The sequence below is a fragment of the Carlito syrichta genome, unplaced genomic scaffold, assembly GCF_000164805.1.
Source record: "Carlito syrichta isolate Samal-C Ts95f unplaced genomic scaffold, Tarsius_syrichta-2.0.1 Scaffold311830, whole genome shotgun sequence".
In the NCBI taxonomy this organism is placed as follows: Eukaryota; Metazoa; Chordata; class Mammalia; order Primates; family Tarsiidae; genus Carlito; species Carlito syrichta.
The window spans coordinates 777,154-791,661 of NW_007255926.1; the positions used below are offsets into that span (position 1 = coordinate 777,154).

Below are 14,508 nucleotides of genomic sequence, written 5' to 3' on the forward strand. Positions count from 1 at the left end.
GGTTTTTTCCTATACCAGCAAAGAATACAACTATTTTTAAGCAATCTTAACTAATGCCTAAAAATATATTTCAAGATAGTATGATTTGAGTACACAATTTGACTGGAAATATTTCTACTAGACCATATTAAAAAGACTCAAACTTTTCCATTAAGTAACAATTCAACTTTTTAAAATATATGTGGTTTATAAACTAATGCTTTAAATGCCAATTCAAAGCTTTGCTTCAGTTGTTTTTCGTAAGTTTTTACTTGTCCCCCGACTGTTCCTTTACCACTATCACATGAAATGAAGATGTTAAACAAAATGTGCTCAACTGCAGTCTACAGTCCCTCAATCTTCAGTGAAAGATGTTAAAATTTCTCCCCATCAAGCCATTATTTTCACCATACTAAAAAAAAAAACCCTGTGCTAGACGCCTGAACACAGATCATGATCCTTTGATTCAGGAAATCCAATTGCTTCTGTTAGCAGGAATATTGTTCCAGTCAAATAGTGCCATTGTAGTTAAGTACTAAATTCCAACTACAGCGATGCCTTGATATTTGACAAGAACTGAATAATCAATGGAAAAGTGAATGGATTCTGCACAAGTCCTGGCTACCTTTTCAACTGAGAGATCTTTACATTTCAAGACATTCATTTTTGTAACATAAGACCGATAGAAATATATCAATGTTAAGTTAATCTGGAAATTGTTTCTCATGTACAATATCTAAATTTTCTTCAAATTTACAGTTTAATTGGTTTTTTTGTCATGGCTCTTAACAGTCATGGCAAATCATGTCTCATTATGCTTATTAAGATAAAATTGTTTATCAATATATTTGGATACAAGGTAGAAAATGTACTTATGTTTCAATATTAATTTTTCTCTTTCTGATTTAGTCTATATTGAGGCAGCATTAAATAACATCATCTTTAAGCATGTAATTGTTAGATATACTAACATCAATAATGGACATGACTTTTTATTAACTCAAGCTAAACACTTATAAATTCTAAGATATTTTAGATACAGATTTAAATGTTTTAAAGTAATGTTTTAAGTCCTAAAAGAATGTCCTAACAGGAATGACTGGTCTTTGGTAAGTGTTAGCATCACTATAAAGAGAGAAAAAGAAAAAGCACATCCTTCTGGTCTTTGGAAATTTTAAAATATGTTTCTCATTGTAAGATTTTCATCTAACTTTATGCTACTTTAATATCTCAAAGAAATAAATTTATACTGCCATAAAAGGGAGGTCCATGTTCATACTGTCAATAGGGTAGAAACATGAGGTAGGTTAGCTTTGCTCTCTCAAAAAGATGTTTAAGATCATTTTCAGTTATGTTTTGAAAGCTTTTGTATTTCTATTTTACCTATGAAACTAGATCCATTGCTAAACAATTTGCATCATGAAAAAGTTATATATACATATATGATTCACAGGGCTAAAAATTTCATTTTGGCTTCTGTTTTTGATGTGGCCCATATTTTGTTGAAAAGAAAAAGAGGTAATTGGTAATACTGTCATAAGTGAAGTTGGCCAAAAGTTTTAAAATGGAAAATAGCTACTTTTAAAAGTTATACATTTGACTCTTTGCCCTGTATAGCATATAGTGGTGATAGCAAATGAACTGTGTGTTATGAATACATAGAACGTTCAGGGGTAGAAATTAACTTTCTTTTTCTCTTTGCAAGATTTAAAATTAGAAGCAATATTCTGGCACACTGCCAGAGGGTCACACTAGATGAGATGTATAAATTGTCACTGAAAAAAAAAATCACTGTTACAATTAAGCACGGTTACATATACTTTTAAAAATCAAATTATCACTGGGTTTGGCTACACAGACCAACATTCTCGTGAGGCTCTTAATTTATTATTGGGATATTTCATGATTCCATAATCACATGTGGGTTGTTTTCTTTTAAGGTCATAATCGATAGCTGTTTAATTTCAACCCCTGAGAGCAGGTGAAAAGGGAAGAGGTCAGGAGCAGAAATGAAAAAGAGTAAGTAGTTTTAGGAAAACATTGAAAAAAAAAATGAGGGATGTAAAAAGAGGTGAGATTGATGATTTACAGACACAATGTTTTCCACTTACTCTTCACCCCCTTTTTCCCCTTTCTCTCCTTTTTGTATTGTTCCTTGAGTTTGGTAATTACTCCCTGGTCCACATTCCAGGCTTCAGGCATGAGACACTGGTCTTCCTTTTCTAAATAGAGTGAAACAAATAAAACAGCCTTTTTCAATAAAAATTGAACATTCTAAGTCAGTATGTCTGAATGATACAACCATTTTCCTCACAGTACCACTAACTGTAAAAATAGTTATTGTTATTTAAATAATTTTATCATACAAAACATAGTAGCTAAGACACAATGATCAATTCAATTTCCTAGGTATCATTAAGTTTCTCTTGAAAGAGACATTTTTAAAAACCTAGAAGATTTTAGTGATTTTTAGTAAATTAAGCCCAAACACTTTTACAATCAAGAACCTCTTATTTTCAGAATTCTACTAGGACTGACTCACAAAAATATTTCATATTAATTTATGTGATGAAAGATGACTATTTAGAGATTGTACAAAATAATCTTTGATGATCTTTTCAAGAATTTTGTATTTTTGGCATGTGCTCATCTTATCAGTAACAATTTATAAAACATATTAATCAACCTCTATTCAAAATTTAAAACAGTTTAAACGATGTGTTAGTTTTTAAATTCTTTTTTTTTTTATTCGGAGTTTCACTTCATTGCCCAGGCTGGAATGCAGTGGTACACTCACGGTCACCCCAGCATCGACCTGCTGGGCTCCGGCGATCCTTCCGCCTCAGCCTTTCAAGCAGCCAGAACTACAGGTGTGCATTATCACACCCAGCTAATTTTTTTATTTATTGTAGAGACGAGGTCTTGTCAACTTGCCCAGGCTGGTCTCAAATCCGTGGGCTCAAGCAATCCTCTTGCCTCTTTCTCCCAAAGTGCTGGGATTACAGGTGTGAGCCACAGTGCCCAGCCAAAAAAAAAACAACAATTTTTATTAAAAGTATGAGGCAATCTTCTTTGAGAATTTTTCTTTTTCCAAGTGAGTCGTCCTATCAGTCACCATATAATGACCAAGCAAATGTAAAGAACAAAAAAATCTCAACAAAAATTTTAACATAAATGAGAGAAGGAAAAAGCATCTTATTTTTTCTTTTTGGCTTTAGAATTCCTTTATATACCAAAAATTAGGGCTTATGTAGTTCCAGTTACTTGGAAGGCTGAGGCAGAAGGATTGCCTGAGCCCAGCAGGCCAAGGTGCAGTGGCTGTGAGTGCCACTGCATTCCATCCTGGGCAACAAGAGTGAGACTCCAACTCAAAAAAAAATTAGGGTTTAAATGAGTATTTCAAATGTTTGTAACCAAAGATGTTTTAAAAAATGTAAGAAAGTTTTTCATTTTAAACAGTAAAAGACACTAAGTAACATTTGGACAGAAGTAATAGCGTGTTCTAGTCTTACAGTCTGTATTCTTATTCTTGAAGGTATATTGAAATCTCTATTAAATGTAGCTACTTGAATAAAAGTAGATGAAAAGGCTGAGTTCGGTGACTCAGCCTGTAATTCCAGCACTTTGGGAGGCCAAGACAAGTGGACTGCCTGAGCCTGTGGGTTCGAGCCCAACCCAGGCAACTTGGCAAGACCTTGTCTCTACAATTAAAAAAAAAAAGAAAAGAAAAAATTAGCCGGGCGCAGTAGTGCGCTCCTGCAGTTCCGGCTACTGGGAAGGTTGAGGTGGAAGGATCGCTGGAGCCCAGCAGGACGACGCTGGGGTGGCCATAAGCGTGCCACTGTACTCCAGCCTGAGTGGCAGAGTGAGACTCCAATACAAAAAAAAGTAGATGAAAAGTTCATAATGTGGTATATTCACATCTAAATAATCAATATAATCCTATGAAACAATTTTATATCATCTACGTAGCTACTTTTAGCTTTAAAAAAATATTAAATTAAAGATTTCAAATACGAAACCATTGTTTCTCTCTTTAAAAAAACAGTGGAAGATTTTATAAAGAAAAACTTTAATAACAACAAAATAAGTGACGTTATATTCTCTCAATAAATACTTGCCCAAATATTAGGACATTAGGGTCTACTGAAACAATCTATCAGCCGGGCTCGGTGGCTCAGCCTGTAATCCCGCACCTTTGGGAGGCTGAGGTGAGTGGATTGCCTGAGCCCGCGGGTTCGAGACCCGCCTGGGCAGCGAGATCTCATCTCTACAATAAATCAAAAAATCAGCCGGGCGTGGTAGCGCACGCCTGTAGTTCCAGCTACTTGTAAGGCTGAGGCGGAAGGATCGCTGGAGCCCAGCAGGTCGAGGCTGCGATGGCCGGCAGCGGCCACTGCACTCCAGTGTGGGCGACCAAGTGAGACTCCAACTCAAAAAAAAAAAGAAAAAGAAAAGAAAAGAAACAATCTATCAAAAGTTTTTAGGTTTTAATGGGTGAGAAACAACACAAACCACAATTTTCATCCTAAATATCTTCATGAAAATTTAAATATAGAGTATTTGTATACATACTCAAAATAGCTATGTACATACTTTTTACAATACACCATGATGTTCAGTTTTTCTTATGTCATGAAATTCAAGGACATAGAGGTATATATTTTAAGTGAGAATCAAGACATCCTTATCAATATTTATTTTTCATATATACATATAATTTTTAAAACTTACTTTATACCAAAAAAATCATGAAGTTTACATTTTAACTAATTTCTCATTCAACAGCACTATTAGTTCTTGAAAGTATACTGCAATCTATATTTAAAGTAGCAACTTGAAGAAAAATGTGTGAAAAATTCATAATAAAAAAGATAATGTCAATACACATCATCTCCAACTACTTCTAACAACTTTTTAGAAAGCAAAATTCAACAATAGTATTATTCAGTGTAACTTTATGTTTCAGTTAAAATTCTCAAAGATTGGAAAAATAAATAAATAACATTCATTCATATTGCCCAGTTTGGTTTCCAATTCCTGGGGCTCAAGTGATCCTCAGTCTTGGGAAGTAGCTGGGATTAGAGGGGCGAGCTACCATGTCTGGCCTTATTTAAAAGTAACGGAAAGAAATTAGAAACTTTCAATGTTAAAATTCCAATTATCTTCTCATCAATACCTTAGCATTTTTAACTAAGTGTTCTACACAACCATATCTATAATACCATGAATTTGTATTGAAATAAGTAAATATTGTATAATTTACCAATTAGCAAATCAATACATTCTAAAATCTCAATATCAGCTGTCAAAAACTAACAAGTCAGGCTCAGTGGCTCAGCCTGTAATCCCAGCACTTTGGGAGGCTGAGGTGAGTGGATTGCCTGAACCCAGTTCAAGACCCACCTGGGCAACTTGGCGAGACCTCGTCTCTACAATAAATTAAAAAATTAGCAGGGCGTGGTAGTGTATGCCTGTGGTTCCAGCTACTTGGAAGGCTGAGGCAGAAGGATCGCCGGCCCAGCAAGTCGAGGCTGCGGTGGCCAGGAGTGTGCCACTGCACTCCAGTCTGGGTGAAAGAGTGAGACTCCAACTCAAAAAAAAAAACCAACTTACGGAAAACTTTCTGCAGATGCAAAACCAGATTCTTGTGTAACTTCTTCAAAGCAGAGTAATGGAAATTAATTTCATTTCAGAGTAATGAAAATAATTTAATTTAATCCACATGTTTGCCTCTCACCTCTCCCCATGCCAAAATATAATCCTTGAAAAGTATATCACGATCCCAAATTATAGCATAATACTACTTCCCCTGCATGAGGACTCTAACTTCTCAGTGGCAGAAAAATGTGACAAACATTTCTCAGCCAAACACTAAATGATGTTAAATAAGGTTTAATTTTAAAATATGCTCCATACACAAGAACTGTTTTTCAAAAGGTTTAGTAAATTAACATGTAAGTAATTCCTACTATCATGAACTATTTAATAAGCCTGTGAAAAATTTTAAATTAGTCCTATTAATCTTGTGGCTATGTGGGTACCACAAAATTACATACCTAAAAAACCAAAATAAGCACTTCAAAAAAAGGGAAACCAATATTCATCCCTTTTACCTCATGGAAGCAAAATATTGCCCAGCCCTCTCTAAACAGGTCTTAATGTAACATAATTTTTAGATTGGCCAATTTAAGAGCAGGAGACCAATAGTTAATGTGTCAGAATAGCCCAATAGAAAGAGATTTTATCACTTACTTTTCCTGAATATATTTAGTTTTTTGGAAAACTAGCTTCCTAAAACTTCCGTGAGGAAATTGCACAATATTGTGGTATATGAAATGTGTAGGATATATAGTAAAAATACAACTTATACATAGTAAAAAAAAAAAAGATGAAATACCCTTAAACTCTTGCTTTAGTGTTGAAAAAAATCCTTGAAAGTAGCAAGTTATATTAGGTCATTAGCAGAACAATATGGTGTAGAAAGTCAAAAAATTTACAAATGTGAAAAAATAACCTTACCAATATTTTAATGAATAAAGCATTTCGAGTCAAAGCTTAACATATTTAAATTGGTCCCAAAGAAAAGTTCCAAGGAAAACTGGGAATAGTTATTGATTCTCTAATCTTATCTCTCTTTAAAGTACACAGAGCACAAACTAATTGAGTTCTGTAATTCTTCAATCTGAAGAGGAATTTTCTCTCATTCCCAATCTCTCTCTCTCTTATTCACTTACACACTTATACACACACCTGATGGAATTAACCCCTAGAAGAATTTACCACAATCCTACCTGGATAGCAACAATTATTTCCAAACTACTAGAATGAGTTATGCTGTAGAAGTTTCCCCAAGATACTTGCTAAAAGATTAGATTCATTCAGAATAATTTGAGAAAAATTGTACAAACTGTCAAAACTCAAACTATAATGAATTATAACTACAATTTTCTAACTTATACTTCTTTGCACACAGATAATGCCAGAGATGAGATCTCCAAAATCCTGTAGTATATAAGTCTCATACTCAATGTCCACAAAATCTAGACATGCAAATTCTATTGTCTAAGCAGAAAACGAAATATTCTATATATTAATTCAAAATTTTTCATACCATGCTGCTTATATATCCATTTTTAAATGAGATAGCTAGTTATGCAACCTTCTTTAAACACACACACTCTCTGGATAAAAGTGATTATAGTAAGCATAGCTCAACATTTCAGCATTATATTTCTTCAAGATGCTGCCTCCTGGCAAAACACTAATTTCTTTACTTCACTTAACATCTCTAGCTGGATCCAGTATGCTTCCTTACCCCAGTCTGTTCCGTCCCCCGCGCTCCTAGATTCACTGTCTCCTTCCTCTGTCGTCGCCAAGAAGTCAAACTCCTTTAGAGCTTCTTTTGTATCTCGATCTTCACTGCTATCAGGCAAAGCTTTTTTCCTAACAATCTAGTGGAAAAAACGTGCTAAATTAAAATATTAGGATATACTATGAATTTAACTTAAATAAAGGAGATAGTTGCCTTTACCACTGAATGAGAAAACTTAATTCAATTATTTTCTTGAGAAAGTGTACCTTTGTTGTGTCAGATAATTATACTATCTACACAATTCAGTGAAAAACCACATCACTTTATTTTTCAAAACACATCACTCTTTAAAAGATGTATGTCATACACTTTTTTTCCCAGGGGAGAGTGTAAACACAGTCCTCCACTACCACAAATTATGCAGTGAAAAGTTTCTCGCATTTGGGGAAATCTAAAGGGTCAGCACACCCAGAGTGCAATGGGTGAGCCTCACACAGGAAAACCACCTTTGTGATCATGCTATCTCCCCTGCCAGTTAAGTATATGTTATACATTTTGAAGCCATAATTCAAACTTTGGGTACTGGTACAACGGCTTGTTTGTTTTAAATAAAGTAATGGAACCATATATTGAAAACACTGGACTATAAGACATGTACTTAAATTATAAGTAGATGAAAAACATCCCTGACACACTGTATTATGAGAACCACAACCAATCTTACATTTCTTGGATGCAATCTGGGCCGTTTGCAGACATTCTAACCTAACCAAAACAGGAAACATTTCACAAAACATTGCAAGAGCTTTTTAGAATATAACTATGATCATTTTTAATACAACTACATTACTTCTTCAAAAAAACTAAAATCACAAAAAGCTACAGATTCAGAAATGCATGCCTCAAGATGCACAAGGTTCTCCGCCAGGTTCCCATTAGTATTTCCACTGCCCTAAGCGTGCATCAGTGTCTCCAACACTCTCTATACATTCCATTTTTTTCCCTAAAATATTGAAGTTTCAAAGTGAGAATTAGATTTAATAGCAATTATGATAAAATGTGTTATATTTCATTTTTATGTATTTAGAAATATCTTTGAAATCACAGATCCAGTTGGAGGATTAACACACGCAGAGACGATTTTTGAGATCTACATGCCTAAGCTCTTTGTGAATTATCTTCTTTTCAGTTACCTCCACCAATGTGAACCCAGAGAAAACAGGTAGATTGGTTTGCAGCTTCTTTCAATAAAATGACTCAATATCTCAGTTTCTCCAGACTTCAGACTCTTAACTTTATGTGAAACAGAAATAGCAAAATCTGATCAAAGTTTATCCTTGAACTATGTTGAGTGATTTAAAATTATAAAGACAGATCAATGAGACAGACTAGAGAGTTCAGAAATAGATCCTAAGAGATAACAAACACCTGATTTGTGTGGCCCTGTTCTCACGCTGATAACTGATGTCACTTATCAATCACAGAGCTTTTCATCAAAGACAAGATACAGCCTCAGAAATCCTTCACAACACAGCACCAAGGAAGCCACTACCAACAGGACAAAGCTGGCATCCTAGATGAAACTTATCTGGCCTTAACTGTCCTGGTATGTATAAAAACTGAATAAGAGAAATGAAAGATTATCTAATGATGCTAGAATAATTAGCTTAACTATTTGGGATGTTTTCCTAAAAATCAATAGATACTTCTATGGTTATAGCATTTCCCAGTCTAACATCTAGCAAATCTATTAGACAAACAAAAACAGCAAGACCAGTGTCACAGACTGTGAACAGAAAATTTATGCTGAATGTATATTTTTATAAGTACTCACAAACTATATTCTATTCTAATTTTTCCTAGGCAGCCACATGAAGGTAGAAAAGTGTCTCTGAAGAGTTTTAACAATGGGACACCCAGATTCTCAAGCAAATATACTGCCCAACCCACCTTCTTCTACCCTAGAGGTTTGATCCCTCCTTCTCCAGAGCCCTAATGGGATGCTAGCTGTAATTCAGAGGGGCCATCACCAGCATCTTATAGACAGAGAGTTCGTGTTTTCAGTGCCTGACAAAATGGGCCAGGAAGATCCAGAAGTAGTATCTGGAACCTAAAATTGAAAGTCTGAATGTATTTTTCACATTAACTATGGTATTAAGTCACGAAAGTTACTTGGGGTAAAAAACTTGTTTGAAGGTCTTATCTCCTCAGTATAACCTTACAAAGAATGAAGATAAATGGCAGGGCTCATTGCTGTCATGCGTATTAGTATACTTATCAAATATCCCATTTAAATAAATAAACCAAAAAACCTGTGCTTTTTAATATTTAGGTTCAGAAGAAAATGAACTGTGGGACCAAGAGAGAATAGGATTAGTAAATGGGAAGAAGTGGTGTTTGTAATAATGAGCATGTATTACCTTTCTTCCTGACATAGAAAGTTCTGCTCTACTCCTATCTTTGATGAGCTTACAAATCAACTTAAGAAATTCAGACAAAAGCAGAAAAAAGTTACGGGCTGCACTGGGTGCCTGAGTAGATTAGAAAAAAAAGATAGACTGTTACTTTGAAAAGCATTAGGAAAAGCATGGATAGAAAGAGAGATGGAATTGCTTGTACTGTGGCTAAAACAATAGTTAATAATTCTTAATTCCATTCTTTTTTGCCCTAAAGTCCCTGAACGTAGAGACTAAACATTGCTACAGAAGTTATCCTTCACACAGTTTGAAACTGATAACTTTTACATGCATGCATAGTTTCAAGATCATTATAATACTTAATTGATGATGATGATGATGATGATAATGCTGATAACAATGATAGTAAAGAAAAATAAGGTAAAGAGGTTGATCATGAGGAAAGAGAAGACGCAGAGGAAGAAAATCATCCAGAATGTCACCAAAGGAACAATCAAATTTCAAAAAGGGCAAAGAGGAAGAAAGGAAGGATATGTAGCTTTGAAGACACTTCACTATGGTAACCTCAACACAACAGCAGTTACTAAGAGCCTTGTGTTTCTATATTTTCTTAGTTGAATCTATTAAACTATTTCGATTAAAGAAAAAACATTTTAAAAACCCATGTGTTCTACTTGACATTTTAATAGGATAATTTTTCAGCCATTCTCTCTCTATAGAATGCAATAAATTTTCTAAGTCATGCTTATTCATTGCAACAAAGAGTTAGATTTTTAAAGTCCTTTTGGCATGTAGCTACTAGACTGCAGCTGTGAAAATTACTGCAATACCATGTAACACTAAGCCAAACTATTAAAAACAAAACCCATTACTTGCTTAGGAATGTGTTTCCTAAAAGGCTAAATGAATTTTTGAGTCCTGTGTTTGAATGAAGCTAAGACTGTTTATATTAGATATGACTTCTTTATTTGGTCACAGAATTGCCTTGGGGAAAGGAGGGAAGACAGGGTTTTACTGTTGCCTATGCTGGAATGCAGTGGCACCATCACAGCTCACTGCAACCTTGAATTCCTGGGCTCAAGCAATACTCCTGCCTAGGCCTCTCAAGTAGCTGGGACTACAAAAATGCACCACTGTGCCCAGCTAATTTAAAAAAAAAAAAAACCACTTTTTTTTTTTTTTAGAGATGAGGTCTTGCTGTGTTGCCCAGGCTGGTCTAGAACCCCTAGCCTCAAGTGATCCTCATACCTCAGTCTCCCAAGTAGCTAGGATTACAGCCACAAGCCATTGCGTGCAATACAGAATTGCTATGATCTGCACTCAGTGGAAGGAGGTATATTTATGATTTTCATTACATTAAAAAAATCAGTTTATAGTTTAGGAATTTCTAGTAAGATCATATGTAATCATTTTAATAATCAGTTTATAATTTTAAAAATACATTGATATCACTAACTACAGAAACTTACAGCACCATGATTTGATTTGTTAACTACCATTGAGCTATAAATAAAGTTTTGGGTTTTTTTGAGTTGGGGTCTCACTCTGTCATCCAGACTAGGGTGCAGTAGAACGCTTACAGGTCACCGCAGCCATGACCTCCTCCTAGGTTCAGGTGATCCTTCCGTTTCAGGCTCCCAAATAGCTGGGACTACAGGCATGTGACATCACATCCAGCTATTTTAAAAAAATTTTTTGTAGAGATGAGGTCTAATTAAGTTGCCCAGGCTAGTTTTGAACTCCTGGGCTCAAGTGATACTCCCTAAATAAATTATTGGCATCCTTGACTAAATTATCTTGATGGGAAAATAATATTCAATGGTTTTCCCACAGAAATCACAAAGAGTTACACAATTTCCAGATAATAAGGATGGAGAAAAAGTAACACAGAAGTTTAGATTTTTTTTCTTTTACAAGAGTAAATTAAGACTACCACTAGTTTTGATAATAAAAATGTTGGGTTACTACTTGAAGTTCAAATAATATCCATGGTAGGGCTGTATCAGCAGAGTGCTACTGAATAATGGTCCAGGGAAACAAGAATCTGGCAGTAATAATTTGAGAGTCTCAGATGGCATAAAAGAAGCAGAGGGGTATTTAAAAGAGAGAGAGAGAGAAGTTACACTTAGAAAGCCTTTAAGTTAAACAGATCATTTTCATATATAGTATCTCTTTTTATTACTCACAAAATCCTCCATGGATAAGATGGGTATTTATTATAATCCTAATCTTACAAAGTCAAAAACTAAAGCATCAAAAAGCACAATTAGTGGAAGAACTAAAGCTTAAACTCAAGTCTTTTAACTCCAGGTCTGGGCTCTATATTACTTTACTTTCCTCCTCTGTATTCTTAAATAAGCATGAAAGTGAAGTGCAAACACTTTCCTAGACAAAACAAAACATGTCCTAATCTCCTACTTAAAAAAGGAGGAGGAAGAGGAGGAGGAGGAAGAGGAAGACAGAAGAGAGAAGGAAGGAGAAAGGGAAAAAAGTGAAGGTAAGAAAAGTGGGAAGAGGGAAAAGGGGGAGAGGAAAGGAAGGAAGCAAATGAAGAAGGGAAGAGAAAGAAACAGCAGGCATTTAGCGAAATCTCTTATTCCAGAAGAGTGCCCCGGGAAACCCAATGAACTTATACAGACCTGAACAAAAAACCACAGAAGACACTGTCCAATTTTGAAGTAATCTAACAGAAGAGTTCTGAAAGTCTGCAGACCTTGTCTACCATGCAACCCTGACAAGAGACAAGAACTGTGTCGATGAGAGCTGATGCTAGTGGCCATCAGGCACCATGATGTGCCTGTCACTTCTATCCTCCTACAGCAACCAATAACACTGCATTGTTATAATACAACAAACATTTACCATACTCATGAGTCCTATAGAAATGTTGTCATGTTCACTGAATTAACAAAGAGTCAAACAGTTGAACTAAAAGTTTTCACTAAACTAAATGAAAGCTGCTACACCAAATATATTATTGAATTTGAAATCAATACTACAAACTCTTATAGATTAATTTCCTCAAACTCATAACCAAAAAAAGTTAAAGGCTGAAGGACATTAATAATTTTTTTTTTTTGAGTTGGAGTCTCACTCCTTCGCCCAGGCTAGAGTGCAGTGGCACACTCACGGCCACCCCAGTGTTGACCTGTGGGCTCCGGTGATCCTTCTGCCTCAGCCTCCCAAGTAGGTGGAACTACAGACGCGTGCTACCACGCCCAGCTATTTTTTATTTTATTGTAGAGATGAGGTCTCGCCAAGTTGCTGATCTTGAACCCACGGGCTCAGGCAATCTACTTGCCTTGACCTCCCAAAGTGCTGGGATTACAGGCTGAGCCATTGAGCCCGGCCTTGAAATCATTTTTAAGTATGCATTATAGTCCCTAAAAATATTTATATTATATGAGTTCTTTAACTCACTGTTGATGTATCAATGATGCTTTTCTCTCTTCCATCAATATCATCGTCTTCATCTTCATCACTGAAATCTGCAGCCGCACTTTCAAGGAATTTGAAATTATCCAGCACAGAGGCAGAATCTGTTAACTCGGACTTTCTAGTTTAAAACATGTACATCCCACTTAGTTAAGTTTTTTAGCCTCAACATAAGAATTAATCCATGATATGTTACATTAACTTCTGTTTATATTGTACCTATGATCCCCAAATCACATTATGACTGACATTGATTCTCAGCTCTTATATTTCCATAGATTAATTGAAAAAGCTATATAGAAAGCGGCTATTCTTTTAAAAGTACTTTGAAATCATAGCTATTTAGATGAATGGCAATCTAATGTGAAGAACCCCCCCTCCTAATTCAGTATTATTTTGATCCTTATATCAACCTTATTGTATTCTTAAAAAATATTTTTATCATCTCTGCCTCCATTTTTCTCTATTCTTATCCTCTCTGCAACACTTCTTTTGATCTCTTACATAAATTTCCACAACTAAGAAAATAACTAGCAAATGTCACTTATCTCAGATGCAAGTCTGAATTTCTGCTATACAGCTAAAGCAGTGAAAGAATGTACACATGAAATTTCTAATAACAATGTACTAGTCAAATTTACATTACTACAAGACTTGTTTCTGTTGATGAATAAGTCACTAATCTTTTAGAAATCATTTAATTTTCAAATATATAAGACTTAAATTTAGTTCCCTCAAAATAAATTTAATAAAGTTTTCTAGTGGCAAAAAAGAATGCTTTCTCTCCAGTTCATTAAGAAATGTTTTAGATAAGAGACCATTTTCCTGTAGCCACAACAATGAGCACAATTTTCAAAACAGATAAATCTTAAATTTCAAATCTGCTGAGAGCTATGTTTTCGGATGCCTTCCCCAGTCCAATTCTTTATCCCTACAGAAATCTGACAATACCTCTGTCAATTTTAAAAGATAGATCAAGGCCAAAATATCCAATAGAGTGGTCTCTTTTGAAGGCCTTTACTGAAGGTTTTAAAAGTATGCACTATTGTTCTATAAAACATATAAAAACAACTATACTATCTCAGTTAACTTAATGAGTTAAGTTAAATATACAACTAAAAAGAACATCCACACGGTCTATGACTACACAGAGAAAAAACCTATACCTGACATTTATAAATACAAGTCAATATATTCTTAATTATTAATGAATACATTTAAGAAGGTTCCAATGACATTTGTTTATCAAAGTCCTATTTTGAATCTTAACCCCATAGTTTTGGTTTATGTCTCAAACAATAGGACAATCTTCTCACTAAAAAATGTATAGAGTTCAATTAAATCCATTCTTCCTTCTTAAAC

General features: G+C 34.8%; 1 protein-coding gene across 3 annotated transcripts in view; it reads right to left on the reverse strand.

Moving 5' to 3' along the window:
- STRN (striatin) overlaps positions 1 to 14,508 on the reverse strand; it is a 69,507-nt gene that overhangs the window by 33,619 nt on the left and 21,380 nt on the right. For 2 of the 3 annotated variants that reach the window (XM_021718101.1, XM_008069131.1), the window contains exons 5-7: positions 13,132 to 13,267; positions 7,298 to 7,433; positions 2,091 to 2,201 (exon numbers count right to left, since the gene is read on the reverse strand). In XM_021718101.1, coding sequence (XP_021573776.1) covers positions 2,091 to 2,201; positions 7,298 to 7,433; positions 13,132 to 13,267 — 383 coding nt within the window. The remainder of the gene's footprint in view (positions 1 to 2,090; positions 2,202 to 7,297; positions 7,434 to 13,131; positions 13,268 to 14,508) is intronic. The other variant, XM_021718102.1, reaches the window with a different exon arrangement.